Below are 21,308 nucleotides of genomic sequence, written 5' to 3'. Positions count from 1 at the left end.
GTACTGATGCATTTATTAATCTTTCAAAGAAATGTATGTATACCATGAGAGGGGCAACAGTAAACTAAGGGGATTTATAATGAAGGACCATTGTATTTTATACCATATGAGGGGCAACAGTAAACTAAGGGAATTTATAATGAAGGACCATTGTATTTTATACCATATGAGGGGCAACAGTAAACTAAGGGGATTTATAATGAAGGACCATTGTATTTTATACCATTAGGGGCAACAGTAAACTAAGGGGATTTATAATGAAGGACCATTGTATTTTATACCATATGAGGGGCAACAGTAAACTAAGGGGATTTATAATGAAGGACCATTGTATTTTATACCAATAGGGGCAACAGTAAACTAAGGGGATTTATAATGAAGGACCATTGTATTTTATACCATTAGGGGCAACAGTAAACTAAGGGAATTTAAAATGAAGGACCATTGTATTTTATACCATTAGGGGCAACAGTAAACTAAGGGGATTTATAATGAAGGACCACTGTATTTTATACTGTATGAGGGGCAACAGTAAACTAAGGGGATTTATAATGAAGAACCATTGTATTTTATACCATATGAGGGGCAACAGTAAACTAAGGGGATTTATAATGAAGGACCATTGTATTTTATACTGTATAGGAGCAACAGGAGAATGAGGGGATTTATAATGATTGTTGTTGTTGTTGTTGTTGTAGAGTTTAATGCCATTTTTCAGCACAAGATAGTCTTTACATGACAGCCAGTATAACTGGTGGTGGAAGAACCCTGGAAAATCCCAGGAAGAACCACCGACCCATGAGAAGCTACTGGCAAGCTTTCTCATGTACCCACGTTAACCAAGCCTGAGACTCAAACCAGTGCAGAGAGTGATCCAGTGAGCACTTTAGACCACTCGGCCACTTGGGGTCCCAATTTATAATGAAGGACCTTTGTGCATGTTTTACTGTATGAGGAGCAACAATAGAGTAAGGAGATTTATAATGAAGGATCATTATATGTGCTTTGTGCAAGGACACTGAGATAATGAGTTAAAACTACTAGCCTGCATGAGAAGATACAGAAAGATGTTATTTCTTTTATATATGTATGGAATTTACTTTTTTCTGGTATATATGAAAAACACAATTTTGTTTTAAATTATTTTCAAAGTTATTGATAGTACTTATTGTGTATGGCAAGCCACAACTATGCAAATTTTTACTTAGTCAGGAATTTTATTTATAACATAAATATTCAAAAAATATTAGCTGCCAATTGTCAGGGATTAAGAGAACACAATAAGTGCAAGAAAATGTTCGATTACCGTACTATATATTGCTTACAGGACGCATACTTACCTTTGATAAAATATATATCAGAGCTCAGTGGGGTTTAAAATGTTTTTAGTTGTTAAATGTTCAAGTCAAGAGTTTGTATTGTATTTAATAATAATTTTGAATATGATACAAAAGATTGCCAAAGGAATCCTGATGGTTAATTTGATTGTACTAGTCAGAACAATAGGTGGTAATTTGATTGTACTAGTCATAATGATAGATGGTAATTTGATTGTATTAGTGATAACAGATGGTAATTTGATTGTACTAGTGATAACAATAGATGGCAATTTGATTGTACTAGTGATTACAATAGATGGTAATTTGATTGTACTAGTCATAACAATATATGGTAATTTGATAGTACTAGTCATAACAATAGATGGTAATCTGACTGTACTAGTCATAACAAAGCACTTCTCTCAAATTAAAATATATGGGTGAAATAATGACTTGCCAGACTTCTACAACTGTATTAATGATAATATGAGTAAATAAGAAAATTATTTAATTATCATTTGTGGCAAATTCAATTTGATTCAAGATTCTGAACTGGAGCACATAATTACATAATATAAATAATCCCAATTCTAGAAATATATTACGAAAGATACCAGAATAGCACTTTCTATTCAGTTTGCTGTATACTGGTAACCCTCTATAATTACTTCTATATACATGTAACTAGATATAATTATATATAATTACTTCTATATACATGTAACTAGATTTCTCTATTGGTAATCTGGAATGACTGTACAGATGAGAATCAATTACTACATCGACATGTGGGTGTGTCTGTGATGCACAGATACCTATACCACATACACTGTAACATCACTTTTTTGGTGATGTGTACATGGTCAAGATGGCATATGAGTCAGTGCTTGCAGGCTTAGAGGTGATGGGTGCCCTTTACCAGTGAACCTATGTGTGTGTGTGTATGTGTGTGTGTTAAATGCAGACTTGAATGCCACAACTTTTGTGTGTGTGTTTGGATTTTTAACGTAGCTTTAACAATTTTTCAGTCATATCGCTACGATGTCTGCAGTGTGGCAGTCTATAGTGATGTCTAGCACTGGGGCATCATGCTGCAGACATATAGCATGATGTCCCACCCAGTCACATTATCCTCAGCAAAGCTATGGTGAACAAATATAGAGAACACACCCACACACACATACTCTTAGATAAAGTAAATACCTGAATCAATTTTCCTTTAAGCCGAACAACTACATTTATTCAACCTTTTATATTTCATGTCATATCATTCCTACTTCATGGAAAAATCTAACAAAGATGTCAACTGTTAATTAAAGGTTGACATTTTATGTCTCAGCTTAACTTATTAACTCACTGGCTGAATTAAATAATGGGGTTGCCTACTGGTTAAGTGGTGTGTTTTGAATTTTTAACAAACAAATAAAGATCTGAGATGAAGAAAAGAAGACCTCTATTAATTTAGCTAGATCCATCAAGACACTATTTAAATAAGAATTCTCTGTATCTATGTTTATCAATAACTTTTACACCAAACTGCTTCAGGTAGATTTATGTTATCTGTAATGTACTGCTTGCACTTAAATTCTTAATACAAAAAAGGCTCTGAATTTATACAAGGTAGTTCAGAAAATCCTTTTAACCTTTTGCAATGACTGTCCCTTGATGATATTTGTGGATTCAAAATGCTATAACACTATTTTTCATTAGAACTATATCATGAACTCCTATTTATGTCTTTCTTGTGCTGTGAATACCAGTATATGTAATCATCATATATCAGAATTCCTTTGAGCCATTTTATCTCACTAAGAAAATAAAACTTTAGTTTTGGAGGCTTTTGATGATAAATGTAAGTGAACAAAATCATGAAGCACGAGCATTAAGTTGCATGTTCATTCCTCTCCAAACCAGGCCCAGCATGTGTGTCTCTGTATCTGCACCAACTGCCTTGGCATGATATGATCTATTGCCTTGGCATGATACAATCTTTAATATGTTGATGCACCATCCAAAACCAACAAATCGGTCACTCTTGTTGTAACAGCTACTAAAATAATAACAATAATGACAACTGCAACAATATTGGCTTCATTTACTACAACTATTTTATTCACTGCACCATTCACATTAATAGAATTGCAGGAGGGGTTATAAAAATGATTTTACATATGCCAGTTTTGATAATGTAAATATTTCTAAGTGTCACACCTTCATCAGTGACAAAATCTGTCCTTCTTAAATCTATACTTATTTAAAATAATAAACTGTAGTTAAAAGAAAATATTTATATATTAATACAATTTCACACTGAGTCTTTGTGGCCACCCCTTCTTCCACTCCAACACCATTTTGAACCCGTACACAGCATCAGGTCAACAGTGAGGTAATATAGCATTGGAGGATTAAAAACAATGGGACCAGATAGAACATATCAATATCTTTTTCTGTTGCAGACTGATGTGTCGAGTCAGCAACTTAAAACTGTATGTATCATAATATTTTCTTCAAAATCTCTGCACAATAAGTGTTTGGAACACTGAAAATTAAAAAGCTTGAAAATTTCTCTTTATTTCACCATCCTCAGGTCTTCATGAAACTAATCGCATGCATTTAGCCAGCATATGACGGTAGATACATAATTAGGATTATTGCTGTTGATCTCTTATACCTCTCCTTTAGGTGTGATCCAAGAAGTAGTAAAAACAATACTGACATATTCCTAATTTATAGGTATCTATTATATGCAAAGTAATTCCTAGTTACAAATGTAACTTAGAACCTTTCACCGTTTTTTACTTACCATACATACTTACCATAGTCAAGGCAAACTGCAAACAACAAATATCCTGATCTGCCTTAGCATAATGTGCCTGCGGATTAAGGCTTATGTTCTTTGATCCACTTTTGATTAATTAATCCTAGCAAATGCATTATGCAACTGCAGATTTGGGCTTTTGCAGTTTGCAGTAGGGATCATCATATAAGCGAGTATATACGGCATCCCATTTCATTAAAGATCAGCAAATTTTTGTTCAAAATCTAGCAAAAGCATGTACGTAAAGCATGCCTATAATAAATTGGTTGTACTACAACTGAATGACGCTGTACCCACAATTATCAGAAAAGATCTGACTTTAACCTCTTGTTAACATGTTTACTAGCTTTAAGAATCTGCAGTCAAGAGCAAACTCAAACCCAAATATACAATGCTTTCACTGCTGTTTTTTTCTTCTATTCTTCCTATGCCAGTGATTTTGTATATATTAAACAGACTAGATATTCCACCCCTTTTGCTAATCTGACTTTGCAATGTGACTGACAGATTTCAGTTGCCCCAAGAAATATTTAGAAACTTAAAAAGAACTGGTACGATAAAAATATTATGGTCATGATCTGTCAAGTATTTCCTGATTAAAGCAAATCTAGCCACCCAACTGAAGTTGATGCTACCATCCAAGGTGTTGAGAGGTGCATTTCTGATGTGAAATCATGGATGACATGCAACAAGCTGCAGATGAATGATGATAAAACTGAGGCCATTCTGATAACAACACAAAGACTTTCTCATTCACATCCTTAACCTCAAACAATAAATATCAGCAATGCCAACATTAAATTCACACAATCAGTATGAAACCATGATGTTACTCTGGACAGTACTCTCTCATTGCACCAACATGTCATGAACATATGCAAGGCTGCATATCTTGAGCTGAGACGCATCAGCTCCATTTGCAAATATCTTTCAGTTGATGCCACTAAAACACTTGTGTGTTCATTAGTACTTTCAAGACTGGACTATTGTAACTCAATTCTGTCTGGTTCATCTCAATATCTACTCCAAAAATTTAAAAAAAAGTTCAAAACACAGCTGCTCGGATCATACTTAAAGTACCATGATCAGAGCACACCTCCCCGTTGCTCTGTACCCTACACTGGCTATCCATTCAATCCAGAATCAAACACAAAATTTGTTCTCTGTGCTACGTTTCACTGACGGACTGTAGTCCTACATACCTATCCAACCTCACCCATGTGTACACACCAGCAATATACTTATGCTCCTCTTCTGACAATCGTATACTCATTATTTCCACTATGAAAACAAAGTCATATGGACAGCATTCTTTTGCATACCAGGGCCCAGCAATGTGGAATGAATTGCCCACTGAACTTAGACACAAAGACAGTGATCACAATCAAGAGCGCTCTCAAAACTCACTTATTTCGACTGCAAGAACAAACGTAAAGACCTAATGTTTCCTACCTTAAACATTCTCAGCATGTCTTTTTGTTTTCTAATTTCATGGTGTCTGTGTTTGTAATCATATCATTATATATTTTTTTATCTTAAAGGTGTTGTCTAATGTTGTAAAGCGCTTAGAGCTTCTAAGATTAGGCGCTATACAAAGTCCTCATTATTATTATTATTATTATTATTAGAAAGGAGGAACCTTTCATACTTTGGATAACTGTGACCTAAATGGAGCAGATACACAAGTTACATCACTTTCCCAAGTAATTAAACTGTCAATCAAATTTCTGCAACTGAAAATTTGTATTGTCACAATTGTTGTGGTTTGTATAAGTACCGGTATTAGTATGTACATTACCTGTTATTGTGACTGTATTACTACACGGATAAGTATCATTATGAATATTATCTGTTACTATGATTCTATTAGTAATCTACAAGTATTAGTATATTATCTGTTATTGTGACTACCTTAATTTAAGTGTTACTGTAGCATGAATATTACCTATTACTGTGATTATATAACTACATGTATAAGTATTACTATGAATAATACCTATTACTGTGATTATATAACTACATGTATAAGTATTACTATGAACAATACCTATTACTGTGATTATATAACTACATGTATAAGTATTACTATGAACAATACCTATTACTGTGATTATATAACTACATGAATAAGTATTACTATGAACAATACCTATTACTGTGATTATATAACTACATGTATAAGTATTATTATGAACAAGAAAGGTAGTCCTCCATAACAGGTCACAGTCCTATATAATCAATAAATTTGTGCATTGAGAATGTGGTCTCTTAAGATAGGTGGTCTCACATAACAGTGGTCTTTCAAGACAGGTTTTACTGTATAAGTTTTATTATGAAAATTACCCGGTATTGTGTTTGTACTAGTGTAAATTTTATTATGAATATTACCTGGTATTGTGATTGTATTTGTGTAAGTACCTGTGATATTGATCATATTTTAATGATTCAAACTGTATGAAGATGACCACCTGGACAAAAATTGAGAAGATAAAAAAAGTTGAGGATAGAATGGAAATGAACGAAGCATAAAATATCCTTGTCCACAACATTAAAAATGACAAAATGACAGTAAGATAACATTACCTAATTTGACATGTACTAACTGCATATTTACTGTGCGAGAGTCCATGACCTTGGATGAATTGAAAAGGCATATTCATTTCAGTATAATACACTAGCTCTTGTGCATGAATCATACAAAAGTTTGAATATAAGAACAGCCAGGTAATAATACTAAAATATTTTAATTTCTAATGAGCAATGTATAACTTTTGTATAAAAATGCAGAGTGTGCTTAACTACAAAGCAAAGTGACTCATACAGCCAACAGGTATTCATTAAACACACATAAAAGGCAGGTAAATTACCTTGATAAATGTGTGTGTGTGATTTCAGTGTTTCCCTTAACCCTCATCTGCGCTTCAGAGACCCCCAAATTTTTAATCTGACCCCCAGCTTTGATACCAAAGTTTGTTTTTAACTCAGTCTGACCCCCAGTTTTGACACCAAGGTGATTTTTGACTCAGTCTTGCACCCCCTTGGGGATACACTGGATTTGGATTTTTAACATAGTTTTATCAATTTTTCAGCCATATTGCTAAGATGTTTGCAGTGTGACAGTTTATAGTTATGTCTTGCACTGGGGCATCATGCCACAGACATGCAGAATGATGTCCCATCCAGTTGCGTTATCCTGACACCAGGCCAACCAGTCCTAACACTAACATCTTAATGCTGAGCGCCAAGTGAGGCAGCTGTTAGTACCATTTTTGTAAGTCTTTGGTATGACTTGGCCAGAGATCGATCCCATGACCTTTCGCTTCCGAGGCAGATGCTCTAACCACTAGGCCACCGAAGCGGTCCCTTGATATGTGTAATATTTGTAATACATATTGTAAACAGCAAACACTGTTAAGCCATACATTTAATTCACTCACACCTGAGGCCATAGCACCACAAGGTACCAAGTCAGACAAGCACTTAGATGTACCATGAAATGATAACGTATAAATGTCTCCACTGAGAAACAAACTCAGATCATTTTGGGTAGGAAGGTCAAACTCTCACCAGTGGGGAAAATCTGACCATTGACATTCTGTGTACTTGCGATCATCAGCTATTGCATAAAATAAAATCCCCACTGTGTACATATGTAAAATTAACTATAAGTCAGTTCCAACAATTAGGATATTCACAGTGCAAATTACGTCTCTCCATCATCACTTTCTTCTCTCCTGTCAACAGGAAGACTCCATTCAGACAATAACATATGGCTAGCTGGACTGGGAAGTCGATCAGTCAGGTTTTATGCAAAGTTAAATCCCTGCATAATATGTTGTGGATGCCTAATAACGCCTTCTTTACAACAAAAAATATGTAAAAAGAATTTTTTTGGAGAAAAAAAACACAAAAAGTATCAAGATTTACCCTCTGAAATATTAACTACTTGGGTAGTTCCAATGAACCAGGAACATTAATAAGCACACTAAAACAATAAAATATGGGCAATTAGTTTTAGATGTAACAAAGAAACTTCAAAAACAAAATGTTTTTTTACGAATCAATATGAGCTGTAAATTTTCAACCTTTTCTTTATTCTTCTTCAGACCTTCTCTCAATCCTCAGTTATACAGCAGAACCTGTCTTGAAAGATCACCTTTTTTGGCAAAAAAATAATGGTCTCTCAAGACAGGTAGTCTCCCATAACAGGTCACAGTCCTATATAATCAATAAATTTGTGCACTGAGAATGTGGTCTCTCAAGACAGGTGGTCTCACACTGCAGTGGTCTTTCAAGACAGGTTTTACTGTAATGCATATTAAAAAATAGTATGGTTTAGCTAGTTAAACAGACCAAATCGGGCATTATATTCTACAGCAGCAAAAGCCAAATGTAGCAAAGGATGGTGCCAACCATGATGCTGAGTAATTTCCAGCTTCCAAAATTAGTGGTACAGTAGAACCTGTCTTGAAATACCACCTCTTCTGCCAAAAAATATTGGTCTGTCAAGACAGGTGGTCTCTCATAACAGGTAATAATACTATATAATCAATAAATATGTGCATGGAGATCCTGGTCTCTCAAAACAGGTGGTCTCTCAAGACAGGTTTTACTGTAGCTAGTGTTGTAGCCACAGGTGAAGTGTGTTGAATGTGCCTTTAGACGATGTTCAGATCTACTGCACAAACAAGACAAACTTGAGAACATACACAGGTGCATATTTTCATAGGTGACTGACCATTAACTCTTTCTATTGCAAGATATCACTGCCTAATTTCTGCAAGTTATCATTTCATAATGAAAACCTACCAATTTGTTTAGAAACTAAAACAGCTGTATGTAAATGATGATGTGTTTTAAGAACAGAATCCGCAAGAGCACTTTCTAAATATATCGTTTTGGAAGATTTTAACTGCAGTGCTTGCTTTATTTTCTTAATTTAAAAGACCCACCCATGATGCTGTGAGAATAATTTCCAGCATTTGGAAGAAATTAGTGGCATATGACATGTTTTTTAATTGTGTTTCTACTCAATCATTAGTAGTTGTGATGTTGTGATTTGGATTTTTAACGTAGCTTTAACAAGGCTACAGTCATCGCTACGATATCTGCAGTGTGGCAGTTTATAGTGATGTTTAGCACTGGGGCATCATACTGCTGAAATGTAGTATGATATCCCACCAAGTCCCATTATCCTGACACCAAACTGACCAGTCCTAACACTAACCTCTTAATGCTGAATGCCAAGCAAGGCAGTTCAGCTGTTAGTACCATTTTTATAAGTCTTTGGTATGACTCTGCCAGGGATCGAACCCACAACCTCCCGCATCCGAAGCGAACACTCTAACCACTATGCCACCAGTGGTCAATCATTAGCAACATCAGCTTATGGTCATCTTGCATCTCACTGTCATCAAGTACTATCATCTCCATTATAAAACACATGTCACTGTCCAAAGAGCATTATTTTAACTGGTTAAACACCTTTAGTCATTGTATTTGCACAAAATATGTCAATATGATGCTTATCAAGCAGATGTACAACCAGTTGTTATGGAAACCACACCATAACTCCTAGGGAAACCATTTTGATGCAGCATGTTATTCGTACCAAGTTTGATCAAAACAAGCTCAGCCATCTTGGAGAAGTTGAAAATCGGTTTAGCCGAGTTAGAGAACAAGTTAATAGGCTCTCCAACACTACATATATTTTGATAGAGCTTGTGCAAAGAAACAAACAAGGTCGATATTGACTTGTCTAAAGAAACAGAAAATAGGCTTCCAGCTTGATTGCCTAGGATGCCATCCTTTTCCTAGTTGAGTCACACAAAACACAGTTTGGTGAAGCATGTCATGAGAAACATTCCAACTAGGTTTAATTACAGTAGTTTTTTTAAAGTTTAAAATAGCTTTGTATAAAATCAATGCTATGAATAGATGAAAATTGCAAGCAGAATGGTTCTCTAATATTTATGGTAAATGAACTAAAATTGCTTTAAGCCTTAATTACTCATAAATTAACTAGTAATGTAAAAGAAATTTAAAATGTGTAAGTGGCTGATTAATATATGTTCTACTGATTGATATAGTCTTTAAAAGAATGGAGCTCTCCACTCTATGAAAAGAATTCAGATAAAATTGAAGTTTCCCATCATTAATAGTTCCCATACACTATTATGTTCAGTCTAATTACCCTACAACAACAACCTTTGACCTGTTTACAAAATAACCATTGACAAATGTGCATAACAGTACCTATCAGATGTGTACATATATACATGTAATGCAAGAGGAATCCCACAGTGCTCAAAGAGTGGTCCATCTACTCTATTTTGCAGGTGGGCACAAATGTTACAAGATTTAAAGGTCCATGCACGCCAGGATGCATGGAAAGAAACTGACCATATATTCAGTGCTTCCTTTTACCCTCTGTTGTGCATCAGAGACATCCAAATTTTTCATCTGACTCCCAGTTCTGACACCAAGGTTTGTTTCTTACTCAACCTGACCCCTCCCCCTTTTGACACCAAGGGGACTTTTTACTCTCAATCTTGCATCCCTTGGGGATACAGTGATAAATACAATGGTCTTGACCAATACAATAAATCTACTGAAACAATTGAGTCATACAGACCATAACATTGCATCGTAGACAGTAATTATGCCTGGTAATGGTAATTATGCATGGTACATGTAATTACGGTCAGATTGTTCAAAAACTAAAAATGTACTTAATTAATAAAATTACTTTAAACTGCAAGTAAGCACATGCCTCAACCATAATGCAGTGTTCAACTAATCAAAACATAGCTAATGATAATTATAACCAATCAAAACATAATTTATGATAATTACAACCAATCAAAACATAGCTTATGATAATTACAAACAATCAAAAGATAGCTAATGATGATTACAACCACACAAAATATAGTTAATGAAAGCCAACTGTACAGCAGATATGTTAGAGCAACTGAGAGACACATTTCCCAGTGGAGTATTGTACAATTAAAGCACACTGTCACAGATGTTGCAATATCAGATCTTGTCAGAATTGCATTGCAACATGGTTAAAGTAATATCAGATCTTGTCAAAGTTTCACCGTAACATGGTTCAAGTAACATGAAATCTTGTCAGAGATGCACTGAATCATTGTTAATGTAACATCAGATCTTGTCACAGAGTTTCATTGTGACATAGTTAAAGTAACATCAGATTTTGTTGTAGAGTTGCACTGTAACATGGTTAAAGCAAAATCAAATCTTGTCACAAAGTTGCACTGTTACATTGCTGAAGCAACATCAGATCTTGTCAGAGTTGCAGTCTAGCATGGTTAAAGTGTGTATGAGTTGGATTTTTAACATAGCTTTAACAATTCCTCAGTCATATCTCTACGACGTCTGTCGTGTGGCTGTTACTGTGATGTCTAGCACTGTGGCATCATGCTGCAGACATGCAGTATCATATCCTATGTCACTGGTACAACTCTGCCGAGGTTTGAATCTGGAACCTCCTGCATCTGAGGTGGATCTTCTAACCACTAGGCCACCAAAGCAGTCTAACATGGTTAAAGCAACATCAGATCTTGTCACAGCGTTGCATTGTAACATGGTTAAACCAAACCTTCTCTTGCCCGAATGCAGTGGCAAGCTTTCTCACATACCCACATGGTCAAGTCCAAGACTCAAACACATGCAGACAGAGGTCAGATGGCAGTGATCGGTAAAGACAAGTGTTTTAGACCACACTGACACCCTGGGCTCCTATTTTGCTGATATTCAAATGACACCTACCTACACAGCCAAGATATTCCCAAATTCCTCAAACTCCACCTACTCCAAAACACTGAGCAACAAAACTATCCAAGTTCAATCTGTCAGGGTAAAGTAGCACACAGCAATGTGCCCTTTACTGTGATGAACCTAACAAGTGGGTACACATCAAGTGTGATGGCATGACCAAAGTGTATTACCGATTTTGAAGTAAGGGTATTTGAGAATGCATTCAAATGGAGCTGAGTTAAGAAACAACAATTGTTTTATAGTTTGAATAACCCAATATGTCAATGGCAAAAAGATCCACTCAAACAATGCTTAATGCACTTCACCATAATTATAATTAGTAAATATAACATTAGGGTTTTAATATGCTAATGTAATCACAGCATCAGGGCCTTAGTGAAACTAGAATGAAGTGTGACAACCCACCCGCTAGGTAAACTATTAGTAAAACCACATACAACTGATGATATTTCAGCATTATATTCCACTCCAGCCTTATATTCCACTCCATGCCTTATATTCCACTCTAGCCTTATATTCCACTCCAGCCTTATATTCCACTCCATGCCTTTTGGAGTGCGATTGACAATGGGCAGGACATGGGATAAAATTATCTGCTCTTCAACTCTAGCATTGTAGAGAAAATTAACATTCATTTCCATGTCTTTCACCTACATTGACAGACATTTACTTTTGATTGCTGTCATGAAAACTGTCTGTCTGAAGAAGATGTCTGCTTCTATGTGAGAGGATAATGTACTTGAAATAGCATAAAGTATGCACATACATGAAATACAGAAATGAATTTTCCAACCAGATGCATTACTGTGTTCTGAAAAGTCCATTTATGAAATTTTAATATATCAAAAACCTAAATAAAAGTTAGTCTCTTTTATTTAAAAAAATAATATACCTCTTAAGTTAAGGAAGTGAAAATAGCATGCAGAGATAATTAATGACCTACGAACAGATATCATATTAGAATTAAGGCCAACCTGTACACTCTCAAAACCAGATCAACCCATCATTCAGATATCAAAACCAAGAAAATTATAATTGTTTAAACCTAAACCATAGTATTCTCACACCATTCCATTTGTTTGTACCCTCTACCAATTTTAAAAACAGAAGGCATCAAGGATACAAAACTTAGTCATTTCATTCATTGATTTATAACTTCGAAAACTTTAAAAAAAAACACATGTATTCCTGAACTGTTGCTTTTTTCTCTTTTATAACTAAAGTTTGATTTTTAGTGGGCATGAAAATGGCACTTATGACACAAAACAATGATATACAAATGTTAAAAAAATCTCATAAAATAGCATGTCATATTTAGACAAGCTCAACCATTTAGGCATCCCAAAAAGAAGGAATTAACGCATGAGAGAAATATGCACCAAGGCAAACCATAGTGTAGGGCTTTCACCTTCCCCACAAAACGTGAAAGAATTAGCTTTCAAGGGTTTAGATGGAAATAATTCAGAATATGCTGGTATTACAGGACGAACTTGACAAACCACAGAAGCAAGCTGCCAGATTTGGAACATCGAGCATGAGATTCAGGGGTTTGACACCAGTGCTGGCCAGCCCAAATCAGCTGCCTCAATCTGTCCTTAGGAAAGGCACTTAACTCCCATTTCGTCTGAATTATATAGCTAATAATGTGTTAAGAGTGCTGTTAAGAAAAACAACTAACAGTTACATCCAACTGTGACCAGACAGCAGGAAGTATGACCTCAAGACTGGTTTAGCTGTCTTAAAAGCCCTCCAACTGATGCAGATTGGCAAAGAAATTAATAATGTTTGACGTGTTTTAAAAACACAATGCAAAAATCCCATACATCAATTTGATTAAATAAAAAATAATTAGTACAAATACACGCAAGATACACATGGCTCAGAACAAAGTTACAAATTTAACTTTCTTCACAAGAGCTATTGCAAACTTATCATAAAAATTAAAGAATTTAGTTTAAAAGTTTGTAGGATCATGTTTTTATCTTGAACACTTTTTTAAAAATTCTCCATGTCATTGTGATGTGTATGTGTGTGTGTGTATGGGGGGGGGGGTAATTTGGAATTTTCATGTAGCTTTAACAAATTTTCAGTCATAATATGACTTAACATCTCATGCTAATATTTTATAACTGTGTTTACAATGGCCACTGCTTTGATTCTACAGAATATCTGCTAAGTCAAGTCTTTATTAGGGAATGGCATAAACAAACGCCGACTTTCAATAACCAAAACTTTACTAGCCCATCAGACTATTAACATTATGAAAGTTACTAGTCCGACAGGAAATCTGCTAGCCTCGGGCTAGCACACTACCGCTAATTTTGAGCCCTACATATCCCTAAGACGTCTGCAACATATCAGTTTATAGTGATGTCTAGCACAGGGGCATCATGCTGCAGACCCGTGGCATCATGTCCCACCCAGTCATATTATCCAGACACCAGGCCGACCAGTCATAACACTAACATCTTAATGATGAGTGCAAAGTGAGGCAGCTGCAAGTACCATTTTTTGTATGTCTTTGGTATGACTTAGCCAGGGTTTGATCCCGTGACCCATGTATGTAATTTTGGACAATTGGGCTATTTGGAAATCAGCCTCTTCAGACTAACAAGTGACAACCATTTCATTTTTATGGGGATAAAAACAGCTTCAAACAACTGGCCTACAAAAATACTAGCAACACAAATCAGGATTAACATTTTAAAAAATTCTCACTTAGATGAAAATAATGTTTGAGAAATATTTCCATACTGGTTTAGCAAAAAGGCAGTATCTTGCTTCCCCTTGAAAATATAATGGTTCTGTCCTAGTCCAATGCGTATCATCAGTTGGCACATGCTTAAAACTCATGGTAAAGGGAACTCTATACACTTGTATTGGCTGAATTTTAGCTTATTTTAATGAATCATACCAACGATCTGCTGCACATCACTGGAAAACTTACCACTCAGAAAGATGCAAAAATCTAAGAAACTCAATTCACATTTTGAACAAATAACTTTCAGTTTCCAAGTTTGCAAGTGTTAAATTTGAGCCTAAATGTAAAAGATCTTAGTTCGGAAAACAAAAATAACATTAAAGGCTGGGGTTTCTATGCTGTAACATTAGTTAATGTCATACAGAATATCAAAGGACAGGGAGACCTATTGTGACCCCATAAAGAGTATGCGGCAGTAGTTTGAGATCCATTTAGGCAGAAGCATATCAACCAGAAAGGAATGTTACAACAAAATCAGACATAATTAACGACATTAAATTATAGCTATTAACAAGGTACTATTACTAAGACTACAGAGTCCCTTGGCTAGCCCACATGACTTGCAACAAGGAACTGTAACTAAAACTACAGAGTCCCTTGGATAGTTGTTGTTGTAGGGTTTAACATCATTTTTCGGCACACGATAGGCTATACATGGTGACCAGTATTAATGGTGTTGGAAGAACCCCAGAAAACCCCGGAAAGAACCACCAACTCACGAGAAACTAGTGGCAAGCTTTCTCACATACCCACATTAGCCGAATCTGGGACTCGAACTCACGCAGACAGAGATGAGATGGCAGTGATCCGTAATGGAGAGCGCTTTAGACCAATCGAGCACTCAGCGCCCCTCCCTTGGATAGCACAAATGACTTGCAACAAGGAACTCTAACTAAGACTACAGAGTCCCTTGGATAGCCCACATGACTTGCAACAAGGAACTGTAACTAAGACTACCAAGTCCCTTGGATAGCCCAGATGACTTGCAAAAAGGAACTATTACCAAGACCACAGAGTCCCTTGAATAGCACAAATGACTTGCAACAAGGTACTGTTAATAAGACTACAGAGTCCCTTGGATAGCCCACATGACTTGCAACAAGGAACTGTAAATAAGACTACAGAGTCCCTTGGATAGCCCAGATGCCTTATAAACAAGGAACTATTACCATGACTACAGAGTCCTTTGGATAGCCCAAATGACTTGCAACAAGGAACTATTGCTAAAACAAGAGAGTCCCTCAAATAGCCCAGATGACTTGCAACAAGGAACTGTAAGACTACCGAGTCCCTTGGACAGCCCACATGACTTGCAACAAGGAACTGTAACTAAGACTACCGAGTCCCTTGGATAGCCCAAATGACTGGCAACAAGGAACTATAACTATGACTACCAAGTCCCTCAGATAGCCCAAATGTCTTGCAACAAGGAACTATAACTAAAACTACAGAGTCCCTTGGATAGTCCAGATGACTTGCAACAAGGAACTATTACCAAGACTACAGAGTCCCTTGGATAACCCACGTGACTTGCAACAAGAAACTGTAACTAAGACTAACAAGTCCCTCAGATAACCCAGATAACTTGCAACATGGAACTATTACTAAGACTACAGAGTCACTTGGATAGCACATATGACTTGCAACAAGGAACTGTATCTAAGACTACCAAGTCCCTCAGATAGCCCAGATAACTTGCAACAAGGAACTATTTCCAAGACTACAGTCCCTTGGATAGCCCACATGACTTGCAACAAGGAACTATTGCTAAAACTACAAGTTTGAAGTTCATATTCATTTTCTCATATTGATTCTGATGATCACATCTAGGTCAATAATGTACGGCATGAGGTCAATAAGGTACAGTCTTTGGTATTATTGGTTTCATGAGGTCAATAAGGTACAATCTTTGGTCATATATGTTTCATGAGGTCAATAAAGTACAGTCCTTGGTATCACAAGGTCAATAAGGTAGAGTGTTTGGCTTCATGAGGTCAATAAGTCTTTGGTTTCACAAGGTCAATAAGGTACAGTCCTTGGTTTCATGAGGTCAATAAGGTACAGTCCTTGGTATCACAAGGTCAATAAGGTACAGTCCTTGGTTTCATGAGGTCAATAAGGTACAGTCCTTGGTATCACAAGGTCAATAAGGTACAGTCTTTGGCTTCATGAGGTCAATAAGTCTTTGGTTTCACAAGGTCAATAAGGTACAGTCCTTGGTTTCATAAGGTCAGTATGGTACAGTCTTTGGTCATCTGTTTCTTGGTCAGCATCTCTTGATTATAAACCTTGATGTCTTGCAATAATGCAGCTGGTCCTAGTGATCTTCTCCAAACTGGTATCACCATTTTTATTTCACAGCATCCCCGTTAAGCATCAGCTGATTGCATGGACCCTCAGAATGAGGTCCATCAGTTACAAAATGCAAGGAAGTTGATGGCTATACTTCAGGCTGATTGTCACCCACTTAAAATTACGAACTCCATTGGTAAAAAAATATCACAGAATTTCTGCCTTTCAGTAGCAACTTCAAACTCTGCAAATACTTCCATGTTCACAATTGTCACTGCATAATGCACTAAAGTTTTTTCATCGATGTCATAAATATCAAAACAGTTTGACACAATTCTGATTATTAGCTGAGCCATTGAAAATTTTTTAAAATTGGACAATATTAGCCTGTGACCCTGTATATTTTGTTATCATCAGCAATGAAAGCAGTGCTTAGGAGAAGTGCTCCAGGCTAGTGCCATGTGTGCATAGACTGTCTTGACAATAATTATACTGACTTACTTGATGAGTGGTTAATACCCATCCATTTGTGTCATTATCATTTATTCTACCTACTCCAGGGCAGGATGTTGGTAGGTACTCATTTAACTATGATAGCGGCCAGCAGTAATTTTCACTATGTGTGAGAAAGCTTGCCAGTAGTTCTTCTGGATCGGTGGATCATCCTGGGTTCTTCCTACATCAAATATACTATAGGCCATATGCTGAAAAATGGTGTTAAACCAAACAAAATAACTTTCACTGCTCCTTCGGACAAGTAATGGCCATCAGCAAAACCACAATCTGCAGGACAGAAGCTTAGTATCGATTCCAAGCCTTGCTGCTAACTGCAAGTGCTGGTACAACTTACAGGGAAGTGAATGTTTTTTGGAAATAGCTACGATATCATAGCCTCAACTTGATTTGTTGTGGCTGAGGCTACGAACTGATCCCATATAAGGTAATGGAGCAAAAAAATCATCACTATAGTCAGAAAAACAAATAGTTTAGAAATCTAATACATAAGTATAATTATGTTGTGAAAGAAGTTTGGCTTATTTTGAATTTTTTTAAGCCCTTACACGATAAAATAAATTGGCATCGTTACACTAACCTCACTGTGCCTGCCATTACAGATGAAGTGAGACTCTAACCATGACCCCTTTTCTAAATAAGGCTTGCCAGACCATATTTGGATATTCTACGCTATGTTATTAATTGATGAATGACATAACGTGCAAAGACAGAGAATGTATACTTGCATTAATTGCAGAACCCAGCTTTTGTTGAGAAAAGGAAAAGTCAATGACTTTCCAAATCCAGTGGGTAGCAGGACAAATACATCCTTTTTATCAATCAGGTGGTGAATAATGGCTTCTTGGTGGAATTTCAAAGTCACCTATAAACCGTATTTACTTTTAATGCACAGAATTTCAGACTCATACCGTGCCACATAAACAAATGAGGCTGACAACGGAAGTAGTCATTATTTGAACTAATATGGCAGACGATCTAAATGAAAATACTGGATAAGAAAGGTAAATGAGATTTAACAGCTATTTCCACAATGATTATCAATACTGCCAGTATTAACCCTTTACCTCATGCAAGCTCCTTTGGACACCTCTACTCCATTTGCATGGAAGCGCCTTTTGATGTCTCTATTCCATTCGCATGGAAGCGCCTTTTGATGTCTGCTGTAAACATCAGCCATTTTAAGCTGGTTTTCATAGGGCCACCTTTGGGGAAAACCCCCTACTAAATACTACATTCATTTCTGCGAATGACAATTACGTCAGATCACGTGGTCACTGTTTATGCTCTGGTCGATATCTGCTATTAAAAGTAATTGTTTCGTAATCTCCACTCTCCAAAATGGAGGTCACGGATTTCATTCAGTACTTACGAAGTTTTCACGATTAGAATCACAACTATGAAAGCTTCAATAACTTAGGTAAAGGCTCTGATATTGATGTAGGCAGCCACTAGTTTTTATAAATTATCAAATTCAGGTGACTTAGTGATGTAGATGCAGACAAAAAACTTGTAAATTTCGAGTCTGAGAAATGGCAGCTATGGTTGGCCATGCGGTCTCACTGACTTGATGGTGAACGAGTTCTCTTGAGATTTTAAAGCATATAAAAATTCTTCCGTGAAAAATAATTACACAGCTATAACAATCGGAATTTACTCTTAAATTTTTCCACACATAATAGATGTGTACCAAAAATGTAAAACGGTTAAAATTGCTTTTAAACATAACATACACTACATTGCTTAACAGTTAACAGGCAGGCCTATGCGTATGGAGTCGAACAGATAACAGGTGTTCTATTTATAACGCACTGCATTTTGTAACTATACTCTATGACATAATGGGATAAATAAGAGGACTACTCAATTTATTTCACTATATGCAAGGAATATGTTCAAAATTGTTGATATTAGTCTAAAAAAGCACCGGGTGTGAATCAAACCAGGCTCGCTCCATTGACACACATAGGCTCATGCTGGTACCCAGTCCACGAGGTATGAGTAGGGGTACCAATATAACATGTAGTACTAATTTGGAAACAGTTTGTTGGGTATCTACATAATTTCATAAACTGCTCTTAATTAATCTGACACATTTTTTACACATTCTAATACACATATTTATAGATATCCTATGGCGAAAATGAACAATACAAATCGGAATATCAAAATCAGCTTAACACTACCTTATTTGACTAGTGAAGTCAACATAATAAAAGTGATCCCCCCCCCCAACATTGAAAAGGAGATGCATACCTATAGTCGATATAAAGGTGGCATTAAACGCATCCTCTGAAAATCTGAACAACACACAGGTTTTCCCAACTCCGGAATCGCCTATCAACAATAATTTGAACAAGTAGTCATAAGTCTTTGCCATTTCTGTGCTGTTATTTAGATGGAAGCCAAAGGAAACACCCTCATTTACAAATTTGGTAATGACGTCACCAGTGGGAATCACTTCCGTAAAAGGTCAGGAGCATACCACAACTGAAAACCAGAGAGCTTGTTCCGGAACATTGCCTTAGTACAATTTTTTTTTTGTATATTTTATTTTAAATTGTAGTTAGCGTAAGGTATATTTTACTCTCTCTCTCTCTCTCTCTCTCTCTCTCTCTCTCTCACAACTTGATTAATCTTTAATTTAACTATCAAATGTATAAGACCTTATTTCAATGCCGTCGTACAGTTTGTTTTTCATAACCAATCTTCTTAAGATAATATTGACGGGTCTCTGTAAATAATTCAGCTAATTTTTATAAATTATTGAAGCACAATGATTTGAATTTCATTTCAAAACTGTATGACGCCTAGAGGTTAAAAGACAACAAAATAAGCTTTTATTATTTTTTTTCTTAAGCAATTTCATAACCTATTATGTTATGAACGGGAAAACATTTGTCCCTACTAACTTGACCAAAGTGATGCACTGATTGGAATACGCTGTATTCATTGATGATACTCTGCCTAACTAGTCTGAAAACAGCGAGGACTAGTAAATTGCGCAGACGGTCTGAAGATTGCATGTCTGACAGATAATTATTACAACACTGATTTTGGTAAAGAGACAAATTTAATTATGCTTAAACATTCAAGATTCCTTAACAATGCGCTGATCAAGATGTTTCCATTTGCCGAGTTTGCATTAATGACGAGACTTTGTTTCTCAGCGTCCGGGTGTTGCCAAGATCGACCATTCTCTGATGTTATATATATGTGATTTAATTTATATTTGATTTAATTTAATTGTTTGCTTGTTAGTTTTAAAATTGACCATTATGTTTGCGTCAACAAGGTTTCCAGAGGCAATTCCTTTGCGGAATATTAATCTAAAACCATAGTAAAAGCTTTGATAAAGTTTTTTTTTATGCTCAATTTGTCCTTCCCAAATCTGTCCAATCTGGTCAAGGCTAAAATATCATGTCTGGAATTTTCCAGCAAGCTATGTACAAATTAGGCATCCAACAATTCAGATACTTTGCCCGTCACCCTGAGAGCCAAGGGGCATTAGGAAGATTTCACCAGACTTTTGAAAAATGTGATTCGATCATATTGTTTTGATACGGGTAAAGATTGGGATGAAGGCATTCATATACTTGTTTGCTGTTAGGGAATCAGTTCAAGAATCTTTAGACCTCAGTCTCCTTGAACTGCTTTTTGGATTTACTGTGCGTGGACCATTGAAGTTGTTGAAAGAGAAACTTCTTTCTAATGAATATACTGAAATTAATCTTCCCGAATATGTTTGCTGTTAGGGAATCAGTTCAAGAATCTTTAGGCCTCAGTCTCCTTGAACTGCTTT

At 36.0% G+C, this 21,308-nt stretch overlaps 1 protein-coding gene across 1 annotated transcript in view; it reads right to left on the bottom strand.

Annotated features, from left to right (window-relative positions):
• LOC149793064 (ras-related protein Rab-8A-like) overlaps positions 1–19,965 on the bottom strand; it is a 38,523-nt gene extending 18,558 nt beyond the window's left edge. Inside the window, exon 1 of the mRNA XM_089966963.1 lies at positions 19,763–19,965. Coding sequence (XP_089823089.1) covers positions 19,763–19,886 — 124 coding nt within the window. The 5' untranslated portion in view covers positions 19,887–19,965. The remainder of the gene's footprint in view (positions 1–19,762) is intronic.
• Positions 19,966–21,308: the final 1,343 nt, after the last annotated feature.

The sequence above is a fragment of the Sinohyriopsis cumingii genome, chromosome 8, assembly GCF_028554795.1.
Source record: "Sinohyriopsis cumingii isolate HCF-2022 chromosome 8, ASM2855479v2, whole genome shotgun sequence".
NCBI lineage: Eukaryota > Metazoa > Mollusca > Bivalvia > Unionida > Unionidae > Sinohyriopsis > Sinohyriopsis cumingii.
This window is presented reverse-complemented; position numbering and strand designations above follow the sequence as displayed.